The 17993-nt window shown below is 46.1% G+C and overlaps 1 protein-coding gene across 1 annotated transcript in view; it reads right to left on the bottom strand.

Moving 5' to 3' along the window:
- C2CD3 (C2 domain containing 3 centriole elongation regulator) overlaps positions 1 to 17993 on the bottom strand; it is a 104864-nt gene that overhangs the window by 64660 nt on the left and 22211 nt on the right. Inside the window, exons 12-19 of the mRNA XM_063127307.1 lie at positions 16075 to 16193; positions 14837 to 14959; positions 12100 to 12585; positions 10016 to 10167; positions 7722 to 7965; positions 6337 to 6520; positions 1997 to 2180; positions 604 to 776 (exon numbers count right to left, since the gene is read on the bottom strand). Of these exons, the coding sequence (XP_062983377.1) occupies positions 604 to 776; positions 1997 to 2180; positions 6337 to 6520; positions 7722 to 7965; positions 10016 to 10167; positions 12100 to 12585; positions 14837 to 14959; positions 16075 to 16193 (1665 nt within the window). The remainder of the gene's footprint in view (positions 1 to 603; positions 777 to 1996; positions 2181 to 6336; positions 6521 to 7721; positions 7966 to 10015; positions 10168 to 12099; positions 12586 to 14836; positions 14960 to 16074; positions 16194 to 17993) is intronic.

Below are 17993 nucleotides of genomic sequence, written 5' to 3'. Positions count from 1 at the left end.
ACTGAGTTAGCTTTACAGCGGGAATAATAATGCTCCACAGGATTAGGAATAATACACTTGCAGCAAGTTTAGCAAACACGAATATAACTTTACCCTACCCAGTGCCTGCTTACCCTACCCTGTGCCTGTTTGCATTCTCTTCCCCTCCTTATTGTTTTATTATGATTTTATTAGAATGTAAGCCTATGCGGCAGGGCCTTGCTATTTACTGTTTTACTCTGTACAGCACCATGTACATTGATGGTGCTATATAAATAAATAAATAAATAAATAAATAATAATAAGACATATAGGCAATACTCACGAAACGTAACACGTTCAGAAATACATCACACAGGAGAGAAAAAACATACTGTACAGACACTCTTTAAGTACAGATTCAGCAGATCACATGAATCAATCAATCAATCACACCATACCCCAGCTGTCAATTAACCCTTGACACTGGCTGATGAAATGACTTAGCTTCATGCAATCTTCCTCAAGACTTGCTTCAGCTCTGGTTGCCTCAAAAATCTGGACAATGAAAATCCAACCCTGACAGGGAACTCCTCCTAAACAAGCTCCTGGCTCCAGAGCATAGAAGACAACATGTTGAATTACCTGAAGACCGGGGATGGGGCTCCCCTGAGCCCTCAGTTCTTGGGATTAAGGGCAGGCTAAAAGTCTGGATCCCCACTTCCTCCCGCTGCTGCATAGTCACCATGGCACACAGGCGTGACAGCGGCAAGGTCCCCCTGGCGACCATTTGATCCCGGACATTAGGGTAGTAATACCTGCGCAAGAGATGAGACGCAAAGGGTCGTTAGGAAAGAACACGGAAGAAAGTAAACTGCATTCACATTTACACGTTAGGGAAAAGCCTTCTCTTAAGGCTTAGACCGCTCTGCTGGGTGGCAGCAAGCCCACCGCAGTCAGGGACTGTGGTCCACCGGGTGCTTGACAACCCCAGTCAAGGGAACCTGGCTTATACCAGGTTATATTAGTTGTCTTATTTTGGGATGCATTAATAGAAGTATAGCTTCCAAATGGTGCGAGGTCCTGGTTCCCCTCTATTCAGCACTGGTTAGGCCTCATCTTGAGTACTGCGTCCAGTTCCGGGCTCCACAATTCAAGAAGGACGCAGACAAGCCGGAGGGGGTTCAGAGGAGGGCAACGAGGATGATCAGGGGTCTGGAAACAAAGCCCTATGAGGAGAGACTGAAAGAACTGGGCATGTTGAGCCTGGAGAAGAGAATGCTGAGGGGAGACATGATAGCACTCTTCAAGCACTTGAAAGGTTTTCACGCAGAGGATGGCCGGGATCTCTTCTCGATCCTCCCAGAGTGCAGGACACGGAATAACAGGCTCAAGTTACAGGAAGCCAGTTTCCGGCTGGACATCAGGAAAAACTTCCTGACTGTTAGAGCAGTACGACAATGGAATCAGTTCCCTAGGGAGGTTGTGGGCTCTCCCACACTAGAGGCCTTTAAGAGGCAGCTGGACAGCCATCTGTCAGGGATGCTTTAGGGTGGATTCCTGCATGGAGCTGGGGGTTGGACTCAATGGCCTTATAGGCCCCTTCCAACTCTACTATTCTATGATTCCTTCTAACCCAGTGCTGTCTACTCTGGCGAGCAGCAGCTTCTCCTGAGTCTCAGTCTGTCTCACCGATCTCTTTTATCAAGAGATGCCAGTGATGGGAAATGGAACCTTCTGGATGCAAAGTGTGCAGAGTCTATTCCCTCCCTCAAGTGCTAGACCAGCCTACCCCAACATCTGGTGTCCTCCAGATGTGTTGGACTACAACCCCCATAAGCCACCAGCAATTCTCAAAGTTCCACTCCAGGATTACAGGACTGACACTTCTGAGGGTGGGGGAGCCAGGTTGTCCTAAACCAGGGGCGCAGAAACACAGGCAAGGAGCCAAATTCAGCTCTCCTGGAGCCCCGGTCTGGCCCTCCCAGATTGCCACACCCTCTTTCCGATGGAGGTGGCGAAGCACAGTGGGCGATACCTGCACCAGATCTCAAACTGGACTCCTCCTCCTCCTGCTAAGCCTTGTGCAGAGAAAGCGCTGAGCAGCAGCCGCTGGACGGGGACGTCAGCAGGGATCAGCAACGCGTGATGACGCTCGTCGTTGAAGGTGGGGTCAGGGACGCACAAGGTAGTTGCTGAGCGGAAAGGCTTTAACTCAAGGCCTGTGGAAGAAAAGCAACACTGGTAAAAGATTCACAGGGCAAGGGACAAGAGCCCACACGACACCCAAAACAGACCTAGTACCAGTGTGTCAACAGGCCCTGGGCATTCTTCAAGAATCCTTTTCCTAAGGAAGGGCTCAAAGGAAACTTTGGGGGCTGGTGGGCAGAGATCAAACCGTGCAATACAGGCCATCAGACACCACATTTATTTACATGTATCTCCTGCTGCCATTCCTCCAAGGAGTTCAGGGTGGCTCAGATGGAGGATTCACCCCACCTCATCCTCGCAGCAATCCCCATCTTTGGCTGAGAGGGGGTGACTGGCCCAAAGGCATCCGGTGAGCTTCATGACTAATAGGGTTCTCGGTCCCACATCTCATCTACTGCACTACACTGGCCACAAGACGAGAGCAGGCGACTTGCAGAAGGAGGATTATAGAGTGACAAATGCCAGTGGATTCAAGGAAAGCAAAACCTGCCCAAGCTGTCTAATCCTCAAACAGCCCCTGCTGCTTAGGTTCGCACGACAAAAGCCACAACAAGCTAGGTGCCCACAGGCGCTATGCAAATATGTTGCCTGCAGACACCCGCCACAACGGGGGTCCTGGACCAGTGCCTAGACTCAGTAACGGGCTGGATGGGGGCCAATAAACTGAGACTGAGTCCTGGCAAGACAGAAGCCCTGTGGGCGAGTGGTTCCTGAGTCCGGGAGACAGGCTCATTGCCTGTTCTGGATGGGGTTGCACTGCCTCCGAAAGAACAGGTTCGTAGTTTGGGGGTACTCTTAGACCCATTTCTGTCGTTGGAGGCTCAAGTAGCCGCCACGGCTCGGAGTGCCTTTTACCATCTTCGGTTGGTTCGCCAACTACGGCCTCTCCTGGACAGGGATAGCTTAACCACAGTGGTACAGGCATTGGTAACCTCAAGGTTGGATTACTGCAACACGCTCTATGTGGGGCTGCCCTTGAAGCTGCTCCGGAAGCTGGAGCTAGTGCAGAATGCTGCAGCTCGGCTGTTGTCTGGAGCTGCCCCTTTCCAGCATGTAACTCCTCTGCTGAGGGAACTGCACTGGCTGCCTATTCGCTACCAGGCCAGGTTGAAGGTTCTTGTACTTGTGTACAAAGCCCTAAACAACTTGGGACCAGGATACCTGAGAGAACGCCTTCTTCCTTATCAACCTGCCCGGTCACTGAGGTCATCCGAGGGCCTGCTCCTGGTGGTTCCACCTAGATCCATCCTCCGATTGGAATCCACCAGGGGAAGAGCCTTCAGCGTGGTGGCCCCCCTCCTGTGGAACTCCCTGCCTCTGGAGGTCAGGCAGGCACCAACCTTGTACTCCTTTCAGCGTCTCCTGAAAACATCTTCATTCCAAGAAGCCTTTCCTTAATATGCAGCCTTGAATCTCTGTTTTTTGCTTCTTTTAAATTTTGTTTTAGCTGTTTTATTCTGTTTTTATTTTTCATTTTATCTTGTACACTGCTCCGAAATGTCTCAATGGGGAGCGGTATATAAATATTCTAAATAAATAAATAAATAAATAAATAAGTAACGCGACAAATCCCGTGGGTAAATTAAGCCTCGGTGAGCTGTCGTGTGAAACAGGTCATTATATCTGCGTTTGGCAATTCATATCGGCCCCTTGCTTGTTTCTAGGTACGGTCTGACCTGCCTGTGAATCGAGAATCTCTTCGCGACCCCCTTGGAACATCGGGAGCATTGATTTTCCTTCCCTTCAGGAAATGGAGCAAAAAAACCCTTTGTTTCTTGATGAGCTTACAGTGATGTGCAGGAAGTGAAGGTTACATGGTTAAATTTAGCTGGAAAGCTAGAAAGGTGTGGCACACGGTGCTTCAGGTGAAAGAGCTCAGTGCCCTGGAACAGAAAGATGGCAACCTAGTGTTTTGGCAACAAGCTATTCGGGAAGAAATTCCACACTCCAATTCCACCATCAATGAGATGGCTGGTTGTCATTTGTAAGTATTGTAATGGCGATCTGGAGATAAAAATTTGTCCCTCTTTATATATGTTGGTCTAGTACCCCATAAAGGAGCTCTTAACTTATACTAACGTGACTCCGCATTTTTATATTCTCATGTTTAATATAATTAGATGTATTTTACCTTTCTACCCTATTTCTTCAATTCTAAGACGCACTTTCCCCCCCCCCATATAAAGATCTCTAAAAATGGGGTGCGTCATAGGTTTTTTTTTTTTTTCTGTTGGTGGTACTGAAATTAGTGTGCGTCTTACAATCGATGGCGTCTTACAATCGAAGAAATACGGTAATTATATCAAATTGTAATGGCTTATTGCTCTTAGCAATAGAGATTTCATTTAATTTCTTGATGAGAACATGGATTTATTTATTTATTTACAATATCTACCGTATTTCTTCGATTGTAAGACGCCATCGAATCTAAGGCGCACACTAATTTCAGTGCCACCAACGGGAAAAAAATCTTTGATTCGAAGAAAAAATAAATTTCTCCAATCAGCCAGCAAAGCAATTTTACGGTACATACACGCAGCGGAGGGGGAGAGGAACAGGGAGCGAGCGAGACACAGACACACACGCGCGCACCCACACGCACACGCATAGAGGCAGGTTACATGAATGGGAAGCAGGAACCAATCGTCCCCTGCCTGGGAACGGACAGCCACACATGCATTCAAAAGCTGGTCTGCACCATTCACACGGACGGGAGGGGGTGGGCGGGCGAGCCCAACCAGCGCTGCTCAGGTGATTCTTCCGCTTCCCATCTCCTTAACAGAGGTGAGGCCGAGCTCTTTGGAAGCTCGCTGGCCTGCTGGAGCTGGGGTCCCTCCCAGCCGGCTCCCGGCGGCAACGTTTGAGATGCTCCGAGACGTTGCCCCTCTCCCCCCCCGCTTCTCTCTCCACTCCCTTCTCTCTCTCTCGCTTTTCACCCCCTACCCTCTTTCCCCGCCTGTCCCGCTGCAGACTCGACAAATGTAATTACCGTATTTCTTCGATTCTAAGGCGCCATCGAATCTAAGGCGCACCCAATTTTTAGAGCTGTTACTTTAGGGAAAAAAGTGCGTCTTAGAATCGAAGAAATACGGTATATACCGCTCTGCATTCAAGAATTTCACAGCAGTGAACAAATAGATTAAAAGAGTAAAAACAGAATAAAACACATTAAAAGTATGTTTTTAAAAGAAACGAAGCCCAAATAAAACCGCGACTGGTCATTAACAGAAGGCTTCCTGGAACAGTGACGTTGTCAGGAGGAGACTGACCTCCAGAGGCAGGGAATTCCATAGGAAGGGGGTGACTCCATCCTATGGAATTCCACATCCAATGGTTAATAAGCCATGTTATTATTATTATTATTATTTATTTATATAGCACCATCAATGTACATGGTGTACATTGTACATGTCTATTCCTGTTCTTGATGGTTACTGTCGTGTTTCTCGGAAAACTCCTGCTTTCGATGGGAGGCAAATGATGAGGTTTGCTAAGTAATCTGCAAAGCTTTTATTAAGTAACAAACGTCTCTTCTCCTTGAAGAGAGTCTAACCTCTTGGAAACGTCCCCCTAGGCAAAACTATGCAAACTAAGCAAGACAACTGCTCAAGAAGAATAGGAAGCCTCTTCCCAAACGCCCATAACTTCAGAGAGCCTGGTGCGGAGGCAGGTTCTGGTGTAATCAAACCGACTTTCTCACACCTTCCTTCCACCCCGTGCATTTGAGCTTCCAGCGGACCCTAGCATTATTATTATTATTATTTATTTATATAGCACCATCAATGTTGGGACGCTCTCCTCCGGAAGAAGGCTCACTTCCCACTGAGTGTGTAGGATTTGGCCTTGAGGAGATAAGCGCTGGAGAGGGCTGACTCTAAGCTGGGGAATCGCCTGTGAGAGCTTCCTCCCACGCTGGTACAGGCTAGCTGGTGTCTGGCGCTCCGTCTTCTAGTTCTGAATCTGATTCCGATTGATTACCTGAAACATCTTCTCCCAAAACAGGGGCAGTAGGGTTAGACATGACAGTTACTGTCAATTTATTTATGAAGCTGAAGGACAGATTTGTCCATCATCACCATCACAAGTTCAGTTAAGAAGCTGGAAATGGCATTCAGGAACCAATGACCAGACTGGCTGACAAACGGCGCTTCCACAAACCAAACCTACCGCTCTCATATAACTCCTTCCCACGCAGCACGTCGGATTCCAACTCCTGAACCGGAAAGTGATACTGCACGTAACAGTCAGCTTCTCCCCAGACGGTGGACTGGAGGGGAGTGAGTCCTTTGACACTCTCAATGTGGATCTCAAAGACATGCTCCATCAGGTCTTCCTGTTCTCGGTCTGACGGCTAAAGAAGACACATAAACACATATCTCTGTTGCTCTGTGTTTTGAGTCTGATCTATTTGCAAAGTCTGTTTGGCTACTGAGCAATAAACTATCTATCTAAGACAAAATGGAATCCCTGTGGAAGAGGGAAGCACGGAGGCATGGTGGGGGGCAGGCAGGCAGGGCAGGAATCTCATCTACAGCAACTAGGTTGCCCAATCTCAGATGTTTGGGGCAAGTAGCAACACACAGAATCATAGAGCACCTTTTATCAGCTCAGGCTGATATACCAACTGCGCCCTTATCTGGACAGAGATAGCCTAGCTACAGTAATCCATGCTCTGATAGCCTCTCGTTTGGATTACTGCAATGCGTTATACGTGGGGCTGCCTTTGAAAACAGTCCGGAAACTCCAACTGGTACAAAACAGGGCAGCACGGTTACTAGCAGGGACTGGCCGACGAGACCACATTACACCAGTCCTTTTCCAGCTTCATTGGCTGCCAGTCCAGGTCCGGGCCTGATTCAAAGTGCTGGTGTTATCATTTAAAGCCCTAAACGGCTTGGGGCCAGGTTATCTGAAGGAACGCCTCCTCCCATATGTACTTGCCCGGACCCTAAGGTCATCCTCAGGGGTCCTTCTCCGCGAGCCCCTGCCAAAGGAAGTGAGGCACGTGGCTACAAGGAGGAGGGCCTTCTCTGCTGTGGCACCCCGGCTGTGGAATGAGCTCCCTAAGGAGGTTCGCTTGGCACCTACATTATATGTTTTTAGATGCCAGGTGAAGACCTTTTTATTCTCCCAGCATTTTAACAGTCTATAAATAAATTTTAACTTGGTGTTTTAAATTTGTAATTTTGCATTGCTGCTGTTTTTATCTGGTTGAGCTTTTATATTGTATTTTACATTATGGTTTTATACTGTTGTTTTATACTTTGAATGTTTTTCATTTTTGTGAACCGCCCAGAGAGCTCCAGCTATTGGGAGGTATAGAAATGTAATAAATAAATAAATAGAATAGAATAGTACAGTTGGAAGGGGCCTATAAGGCCATCGAGTCCAACCCCTGCTCAAGGCCATTGAGTCCAATCCCCTGCTCACCATACACAAAACAGCCCAATTTATGTGATTTGTACCCAAAGGGAGTTCTAGTATTTGAAGGCAGCCAAAGCAAACACTTCTCTACAGGGACAAAGAGACAGCCAAGAGTTCCCTGGAATTACCTTTGAAAGAGGCGCAGGAAGGGAGTCCAGGGCATGTGGAGGGCGCTGCCCAACCGGAGGCGCCACCCCTTCTTCGTTCTTGAGCCTCTGCAGGGCCACAACCTGGTCTGCGGAACCCATGGCCAGAATGACCTTCAGGCTCCCGCTTTTGCTGCCGGTGAAGACATCCACCACAGGCACGGAGCCATCCACGGCCAGCACTGGGTACTGAGCCTGAAGCAACAGGTTGGAAATCTTGGGGTCCCTGGAGAGGCAGGGGACAGAGACAGGATAAGAGGGCTGGTTCATGGTATGTTCAAACCAACACCCCACGGAGCACGTGCCCTTCGGCTCCAGGGGATCTTCTGCAGCGAGGGAAATCCTACACACAGATGGGGGGAAAGGAGGGCAGATCTACCAAGAGCGGTGTGGTGTTACACCCCATAAGTCAGTTCCCAAATGTATGTCTGCAGTTTGTAAGTCTGTGGTGAGGTTAGCATGTTGGCCTGAGTGGGCGAAGTTAGAATGTCTTGGGAGGGGGAGGAGTGATATATAAAGGAAGGACTGAGGGGATTGAGGGGGACTTTTGAGGTCCTCTTAGAGTCTTTAGTACTCTCGGTTTAGAGTACTTAAGTTCTGGGAAATTTGAGGGTCAGGGTAGAGAGTGGTGTCTTTGGAGTGTGGTGTACACATAGTTGACATATATTAATACTGATAATAAAGAAAGTTCAAGAGTGATTGTGTGAGAGAAAGGAAAGCGTGTATATGAATGGGTGAAAGGATTGGATAAAAGGTTTCAAAAACGTTTGTAAATGTTTTATTTGAAACAAAGCTTGTGAACTTTTAAAAATAAATTTTAATTATTTTGTTTTTAACTACCACAAAAATCCCACGTGTCTGTTTGGCATTTATCATCTGAGGTTTACACATTTAGCACCCACTCTGACAATCATTCACCTCAGCACATATAACTCACAGTGTTTTATATGTTATATATTGAACTCCTTCTCCATTTAAACCCCTTTCTCCACATAGTTTGGAGGAAGGTGGTTTTTATCCCTGGCCTCAGGCGTATCAAGCGGTGGTGCTTGGCTTGAGCAGGGAGTAGCTGCTGCCGGGTCTGGTGTTCAGAGCCTGTATCGTGGCAAGCAGCTCTTGGGGCTGTGGCGCACTTGACATTTCAGAATATTTTCATTCTATGTTCTTTTCAAAATTGACATACTATTTCCAAGCAATCAGTATCTTTTAATAGGGATGAGCGGTGCGAGTCTTCAAGGCTTTAGCACTCAACAGAGTTGTGGTGAATATCTGACGGAGAGCCTGTGTGATGCAGTGAACAGACGCAAGAAACCTGGGTTTAAATCTCCACCCAATCGTGAATGCAAACTGAATGGCGCTTTGGGCACGTTGCTGACTCTGAACTGAGGATGATGCGCTGTAGCCTAAACTGAGTCACTGGGACCAGTATATTATTTTTTTATTTAAAATATTTATATCCCGCCCTATATCACTAAGATCTGAGGGCGGCGTACAGATAAAAATATACAGTATAAAACAATAAATATGCACAGTTAAAAACAAATTAAACCATGATCCAAGTTAAAACAATATATAATTTAAAAGCAGTAAAAGCAGTTAAAACAATGTGCCAGTGAGTTAAACCATCAAAGGCTTTGTTAAAAAGCCATGTTTTTACTTGGCGTCGAAATGAAATCAATGTTGGTGCCAATCGGGCCTCCAAGGGGAGGGCATTCCAGTCGGGGTGCCACCACAGAGAAAGCCCTAGAGTATAGGAAGTACATAATCTCTCTGGTGGGGGGAACAATATAATTGTGGGGGCATGATCAGAATTCCAAGAGCATTGGAAAAAGAAAATATACAAACTAGCCAGGCATTTAACAACATATGCTGAATTTCTTAATTGACTCCAGATCTATATTTAGGCCTAGCTGAGAGTTCACAGTTGTTTTAAATGTATATTGTTCTTGTCTGTTGTCTGGTTTTATACTTTTATGTTTTTAAATTTTGTATATCAATTTTCAATGTTCAACATTTTAATCTTTGTAAATCGGCCAGAGAGCTTTGGCTACGGGGCAGTTTATAAATATAACAACAACAACAACAGCAACATTTATATACCGCCCCATAGCCAAAGCTCTCTGGGCAGTTTATAAAGATTAAAACCAGCAAACATTAAAAACAAATATACAAAATTTTAAGCCATAAAAACAGGTATTTTTTTGGTAAACCGTCCAGAGAGCTTCGGCTAATGAATAAATAAATAAATACATTTAAAATGAAGGAAGACTCTTTACCTGAATGAAACATAGAACTGATGTAGTGGGAGTTTCACCAGTCCTAGCAGCCGGTCCCCTCCAGGGCTGTGCACCTTATTCCAAGCCTCTATTACCATGACGTTGTTCTTCAGCCTCTCCAGATGTTTAGACGTCAATGAAATAGGAGTTACCTAGAGATTTGATCAGACTGTTAGCAGAGTAGCCTGTACACAAAGTTTATTTATTTATTTATTTATTATATTTTTATACCGCCCAATAGCCGAAGCTCTCTGGGCAGTTCACAAAAATTAAAACCATAATAAAACAACCAACAGGTTAAAAACACAAACACAAAATACAGTATAAAAAGCACAACCAGGATAAAACCACGCAGCAAAAATTGATATAAGATTAAAATACAGAGTTAGAACAGTAAAATTTAAATTTAAGTTAAAATTAAGTGTTAAAATACTGAAAGAATAAAAAGGTCTTCAGGTGGCGACGAAAAGAGTACAGTGTAGGCGCCAGGCGGACCTCTCTGGGGAGCTCGTTCCACAGCCGGGGTGCCACAGCAGAGAAGGCCCTCCTCCTAGTAGCCACCTGCCTCACTTCCTTTGGCAGGGGATCACGGAGAAGGGCCCCTGTAGATGAACTTAAGGTCTGGGCAGGCACATATGGAGGCGGCGTTCCTTCACATAACCTGGCCCCAAATCGTTTAGGGCTTTGAATGTCAATATCAGCACTTTGAATCGGGCCCGGACCTGGACTGGCAGCCAATGAAGTTGTAAAATGACTGGCGTAATGTGATCTCGCCGGCCAATCCCTGTTAGTAAATGGGCTGCTCTGTTTTGTACCAGCTGAAGCTTCCGGACCGTTTTCAAAGGCAGCCCCACGTATAACGCATTGCAGTAATCCAAACGAGAGGTTATCAGAGCATGGATAACTGTAGCTAGGCTATCTCTGTCCAGATCAGGGCGTAGTTGGTATATCAACCTAAGCTGATAAAAGGTGCTCTTTGCCGCTGAGTTCACCTGTGCCTCAAGTGACAGTTCTGGATTCAAGAGCACCCCCAAACTACGGACCCAATCCTTTAGGGAGAGTGCAACCCCGTCCAGGACAGGGCGAACATCACCTCGCCGGACAGATGAACCACCCTAACAGTACCTCTGTCTTGTCTGGATTGAGTTTCAGTTTATTAGACCTCATCCAGTCCATTACAGTGCCCAGGCACTGGTTCAGAACAGCCACTGCCTCATCTGGGTTTGATGAAAAGGAAAGGTAGAGCTAGGTATCATCTGCATATTGATGACACCTCAGTCCACATCTCCAGATTACCTCCCCCAGGGACCAAGTTCTTGGTTTTGCCTCTACAGTGATTGAAATAAAGATGACAACACATAAAACAGAAAACCCACAGCAAAACAGAGGCCTTTGGGCCAGGTAGACCCAACCAAGCCAATTTATTCTACCCTCTAGCACAGCCTTCCCCAACCTTCTGCCCTCCAGAGGATTTGGACTTTAACTCCCATGAATCCCAGCCATCATAGACAATGGTCAGGAATTCTGGGAGTTGTAGTTCAAGCCATCTAGAAGGCAAAAGGTTGGGGAAGCCTGCTCTAGCACACTTACCCACTTTTAATCGAGGTGCAGTAAAATCTTTGCTGATGGGTTTCAAAAATTAAATGTTTTTTTATATATTTAGTAAAGGTAGCAGGCTGCCCTGTAAGTTGTAGAAGATCTATTTCACACCTTAATGTTGTATCACTCTCTAGGTTTTGTTTACAATCCCCTGGGCATACCCTGAGTGCCCTTTGCGTCTAGGAAGTGGCAACCTTATTTGAGGATCTGGCTGGCCACAAAGCGAACGGTTTGGGCAGCAAAGATGTGTTCTGGCCTCTGAAAAATTGGGTGCCCCCTGGAAATACAGAGATATGGGGGCTTTCTGCTTAAAAGCTGGAGGCAAATACAAAGTGCTGGATCTGTATTTTGTTCCCTGACCTCACGATGGTCAATCTCGTGATTTTAAAGAGTGGAATTTAAGTGGTGAGGACTAATATGACCAGGCGGTTTCTTACAATTTAGCTATGGGTTTTGACGGCACCAAAAGGAAAACCTTCACTTGCCTGGGAAAAATGGAAGGTGGGTTGCGTGGTTCCCCATACGACAGCAGACCTCGTGGCTTCTTCCGTGCTGAAGAGTTTGCAGTTTAGATACGCGTTGCAAGAGCCGCGGAGCCCAGCGTCTTGAGGAACAAAGACCCGCCCTTCCGGGACCATCAGGAGGACGTGCAACAGCAAGCCCTCCTCTTCAGATGCACTCAACTGGGTCAGGAGGTTACGGGACACGGAGGTCGGCATGGACCCCCAACCCACATCCAGGCTGGGTTTTTCTGAAGCTGCCAGCTTGGGTTCTTGGCTTCTCTTTGAGAGCTGGCAATGGCTTTGTTTCAAGAGACGAGGGCTTTCAGCAGGGGCGTTGCTCCTGCCAACGTCTGGAAACTTCACCCCAGGGCTCCTCACCGAGTAAACAGGAGCCTGCAGTGCCACGTTCACTGCCCTGGCGTGGGCGCTGGAGAAGTCTTTGTTGTCAGCTGCAAGCTCCAATGCCACCTGCCACATGAAGGTAGACAGATCAGGTTACCTGCTCTCCCTTCAGAGGACAACCTTATCTTTTAAACGTCTCCTGAAGACATACCTTTATACGCAGGCTTTCCCTGGTTTTTAATGCAGCTACTTTTACACTGCCTTTTAAACTTTTAATGTTTTAAATTTATTGTATGGTATTGTATAGTTTTTAATGGTGCACTGCCCAGGGAGCTTCGGCTGATGGGCGGTATAAAAACGTAATAATAAATAAGCCTTCTAGAAATGTGGTTTCCAAACTGTGGTCTGGAGAACCCTGGAATGCCTTGGAAGCTTGGCAAGGGATACTCAACGAGAAGGTACTGGTTCACGTGAGGTACTGGTTCCTCTCTATTCGGCCCTGGTAAGGCCTCATCTAGAGTATTGCGTCCAGTTCTGGGCTCCACAATTCAAGAAGGACACAGACAAGCTGGAGCGTGTTCAGAGGAGGGCAACGAGGATGATCAGGGGTCTGGAAACAAAGCTCTATGAAGAGAGACTGAAAGAACTGGGCAGGTTTAGCCTGGAGAAGAGAAGATTGAGGGGAGACATGATAGCCCTCTTCACATACTTAAAAGGTTGTCACACAGAGGAGGGCCAGGATCTCTTCTTGATCCTCCCAGAGTGCAGGACACAGAATAATGGGCTCAAGTTAAAGGAAGCCAGATTCCAGCTGGACATCAGGAAAAACTTCCTGACTGTTAGAGCAGTACAACAATGGAATCAGTTGCCTGGTGAGGTTGTGGCCTCTCCCACACTAGAGGCCTTCAAGAGGCAGCTGGACAACCCTCTGTCAGGGATGCTTTAGGGTGGATTCCTGCATTGAGCAGGGGGTTGGACTCGATGGCCTTGTAGGCCCCTTCCAACTCTGCTATTCTATGATTCTTTGATTCTATAAGATCAACACAAAAGCTTCACAGAAAAAGAGCTTGCCTGTTACTTAATTTTGTAAACCCGCCCAGAGAGCTTCGGCTATTGGGCGGTATAGAAATGCAATAAATAAATAAATTTAAATACTACTGATCTTATTTTCTGTTGTGTACCCACAGGTGAGTGTTGGGTGTGCTCTAGGCTGAAACCTCTATATACTAGAAGTGCAGGAGAGGTCCTCCAAGGCTAGCCAGTGGCCTGTGTGTTCAGAGTGTGCAATCTGAAAGATGCTCCAGAATCCCGTGGAAGGGGTCAGACATGCAAGGCTTTTCTAGCAATTATAGGAGGTAAGGAGACAGGTTGATTCTTTAGCCACCTCTGAGAACAACTTTATGGGAAGTGCCCATCCTTGATTCATGCATGTGGGGCTGATGTCCCTATGACTCAGAAAACTGAGAGGAGCACAGCTTCAAAAGGTTCAGGGGCCCTGGTTGGCAGAGCTGTTCTGGAGAATGTGAAGCTACTGCTACATCTTAGAGTAGAAATTGAACCAACTGGGTATGTTTAGCCTGGAGAAGAGAAGACTTAGGGGAGGCATGATAGCACTCTTCAAATACTTAAAAGGTTGTCACACAGAGGAGGGCCGGGATCTCTTCTGGATCCTCCCAGAGTGCAGGACACGGAATAACGGGCTCAAGTTAAAGGAAGTCAGATTCCGGCTGGACATCAGGAAAAACTTCCTGACTGTTAGAGCAGTACGACAATGGAACCAGTTACCTAGGGAGGATGTGGGCTCTCCCACACTAGAGGCATTCAAGGGGCAGATGGACAACCATCTGTCAGGGATGCTTTAAGGTGGATTCCTGCACTGAGCAAGGGGGGGGGGGGGTTGGACTCGATGGCCTTAGAGGCCCCTTCCAATTCTACTATTCTATGATTCTATGAACTGCTGCCAGCCAAGTTCAAACGCTAAAGCTGCAGGGATTCATCTAGCGGTAATTCCAGCAATGAAACTGAGGTAAATTCCTTTGCTGGGCCACCTGCGGCTCTCCTGATGTTTCGACCTACAACTGCCATCTACTCTAGCCAGCAGGTGAAGGATGATGGGAATTGCAGGCCAAATCATCTAGAGGCCCACCTCTGACCCAGAACCACATCGATACAAATTCTGAATGGTTCGATGATATGGGATCATTGCACACTTAAGGCAGCTGTTTGGCCACTATGTGAACAAGATGTTGAACCAGATGGATCCTCGTTCAGAACCAGCCTCAGGGCTCTTCTGATGTTCTTAAGACTCTAGAGACAGCCAAGTATTTCATCAAGAGGAGAGACAAAACTTACAACAGGACAGAAGTGTGTGCTGTACCTTTAAAGGCCCAAGCTGGGCTGGAACACCATCTTCTTTCACAGGCAGTTCGTGGCTGACCGTTAGTTGCTCAGACTGAATTACATCACGGAGAGGAAAAGCTGCTGAGCCAGCCAGCTGAGGCTGCAGACGGAGGAAGGAAGGAGGGTCGGGGGAAGAGTTATGCATTTCCATTAATAGCATTACATGATCTGCATTGTATTGTGTTCATGGTGCTAAGGGAAAGGAAAAGAACCTCTCGTGCAAGCACTGAGTCATTACTAACTCTTGGAGGGATGCCAGCTTTCGCTGACGTTTTCTTGGCAGGCCTTATAGCGGGGTGGTTTGCCGTTGCCTTCCCTGGCCGTGATTACCTTTCCCCCAGCTAACTGGGTACTCATTTTACCGACCTCGGGAGGATGGAAGGCTGAGTCGACCCGAGCCGGCTGCCTGAAACCAGCTTCCTCTGGGATCGAACTCAGGCCGTGGGGAGAGTTTCGGCTACAGGAACTGCTGCTTTACCGCTCTGCGCCACAACCCCTTGACAAAAACTGGCTGAGCTGGTACAGGATCTTTCAAACATTCCAACTGCTCACAAAACAAAGCTGAGAGCATGTTTACAGCCCAGTATCATTGAAGGAAGGCACACAATTAAAACTAAGGCAGCCCATGGGGTGTAGTGGCTAAGGTGTTGGACAGAGTTGGGAGATCCGGGTTCTAGTCCCCACTCGGCCATGGAAACCCACTGGGTGACTTTGGGCCAGTCCCACTCTCAGGTCAGCCTACCTCACAGGGCTGTTGTTGTGAGGATAAAATGGAGAGGAGGAGGATTATGTACGCCGCCTTGGGTTCCTTGGAGGAAAAAAGGCGGGGTATAAATGTAATTTATTTATTTATTTATTACATTTCTATACCGCCCAATAGCCGAAGCTCTCTGGGCGGTTCACAAAAATTAAAATCATAGTAAGACAACCAACAGGTTAAAAGCACAAATACACAATACAATATAAAAAGCACAACCAGAATTAAAACCATGCAGCAAAATTGATATAAAATTAAAATACAGAGTTAAAACAGTAAAATTTAAATTTAAGTTAAAATTAAGTGTTAAAATACTGGGAGAATAAAATAATAAATAATAATAAGAACAACAACAACCAAAACTGATTCACACCTATAATAAAGTTGAAGGCCTGATTCAAATGGATCTAGATTATCTACTTCATCCAGAAAAGCATTTTTGGGGGTCTAATAATTACCTTCCTTTGTGCACCTTTTTTCACATAGATGTTAAACTCAAGGTCCGAGTTCCACCAGTGTGTTATCATTGAGCCACTGAAGTGAACGGGGAACACGTACCGCTGTTGAAATTTCACCACTGTAAACGGAATTTGACAGGGATCGATGCCAGATATAAAGGGAGAGAAAAGGAGACCTTCAGACAATGTTTCAAGGATGGAACAACAGAAGAAAGGGTGTAAGATTTCTGGAGGTGTGTGAAGAAAAAGGGGAAATGGCAGCCTTCATCAGAAGGGCAGAGCTTTGGCCCACATTCAAATAAATCTGAATTTAGACGCTTCTTTCTATTTGTTTGTCAAGGGGCAGGTTTTTTAAATAACAACAATAACATAACTAGAAATTCTTTGAATTTCACAGTTGTTATGACATCACAAGAAGGAATTACACAAAAGAAGAAATATTGAAATAAAACGGGACAGGAGAAGCATCACATGAAGAAATAAATTGTCAGTTCTGAAGTGCTGAAAAATAACTAACATCTGTTCACATTGAGTGCAAAACCCACCCAAAGTCATCATAGAATCATAGAATAGCAGAGTTGGAAGGGGCCTACAAGGCCATCGAGTCCAACCCCCTGCTCAATGCAGGAATCCACCCTAAAGCATCCCTGACAGACGGTTGTCCAGCTGCCTCTTGAAGGCCTCTAGTGTGGGAGAGCCCACAACCTCCCTAGGTCACTGGTTCCATTGTTGTACTGCTCTAAAAGTCAGGACGTTTTTCCTGATGTCCAGACAGAATCTGGCTTCCTGTGTCCTGCACTCTGGGAGGATCGAGAAGAGATCCTGGCCCTCCTCTGTGTGACAACCTTTTAAGTATTTGAAGAGTGCTATCATGTCTCCCCTCAATCTTCTCTTCTCCAGGCTAAACAGCCCCTGTTCTTTCAGTCTCTCTTCATAGGGCTTTGTTTCCAGACCCCTGATCATCCTGGTTGCCCTCCTCTGAACACGCACCAGCTTGTCTTCGTCCTTCTTGAATTGTGGAGCCCAGAACTGGACGCAATACTCTAGATGAGGCCTAACCAGGGCCGAATAGAGAGGAACCAGGACCTCACGCGATTTGGAAGCTCGTTCTGTAAAAGCCTTCAGTGCATTCAGGAACCCAATAGGAAATTTGTTTGTTTTCTATTCAATTCTCTATTCTTTCTATTCATGAACTAGTTACATGATTGAAGTAACTCCCCAATGATCATATTTTTCCTCTTGTAATTCAAACAATATATCATGAAACATCTTGAAAAAATGCATCTGGCTGATATTCACAGCATGGACACAAGCTAATAGCTAATTCTCTCCTATTCGTCCTGTCACTTCCTTCAGTAGCTCTATATTCTTGTTTTGCATCAAATGCACCTTATTTGAGGCAAAAATAGTGATGCATTGGGTTTTTTTTACTTGATGCAAAATATGCCTTCCCTAGTTTTGTTTTGTTTTTCCATTTAACAAATTAATATACATATCAGTTCTTTCTCTAGCTAAATATTTAACTACCTTACTCCCCTTAAACAAATTATTACTTCTCCTCACATCTTCAAAATCTATTTTTATTCACCTTTATTATAACGGCTTATTCTTAACTATGTCACGATCCTTTAACTGCCTTTCCTTACTTTGCAACAAAAATGTATTCCAGTTATTTCGGACTGTCTCCTATATTTTTCAGAGGTTTTATAAGCTTTGCTACCTTTCTCCACCTATAGGCTATTTTCTTATCGTTCAAAATAGTTGTCGGAAATGGGGTCGGAAAAGCGTTGGCCCTGAGGAGGACAATGTTTATGGACCTGGAAAAATGCCACGTCATCTGAAAGGTGCCTGCCACGTTATACCTATACCAGGCCCGCTGCATAAACCCTTCTCAGGCCAAGCATCACCACTTGAAAACC

Source organism: Elgaria multicarinata, chromosome 5, assembly GCF_023053635.1.
Source record: "Elgaria multicarinata webbii isolate HBS135686 ecotype San Diego chromosome 5, rElgMul1.1.pri, whole genome shotgun sequence".
Lineage (NCBI taxonomy): Eukaryota > Metazoa > Chordata > Lepidosauria > Squamata > Anguidae > Elgaria > Elgaria multicarinata.
Note: the sequence above shows the minus strand (reverse complement) of the source record. Positions and strands in the feature narration are given on the sequence as shown.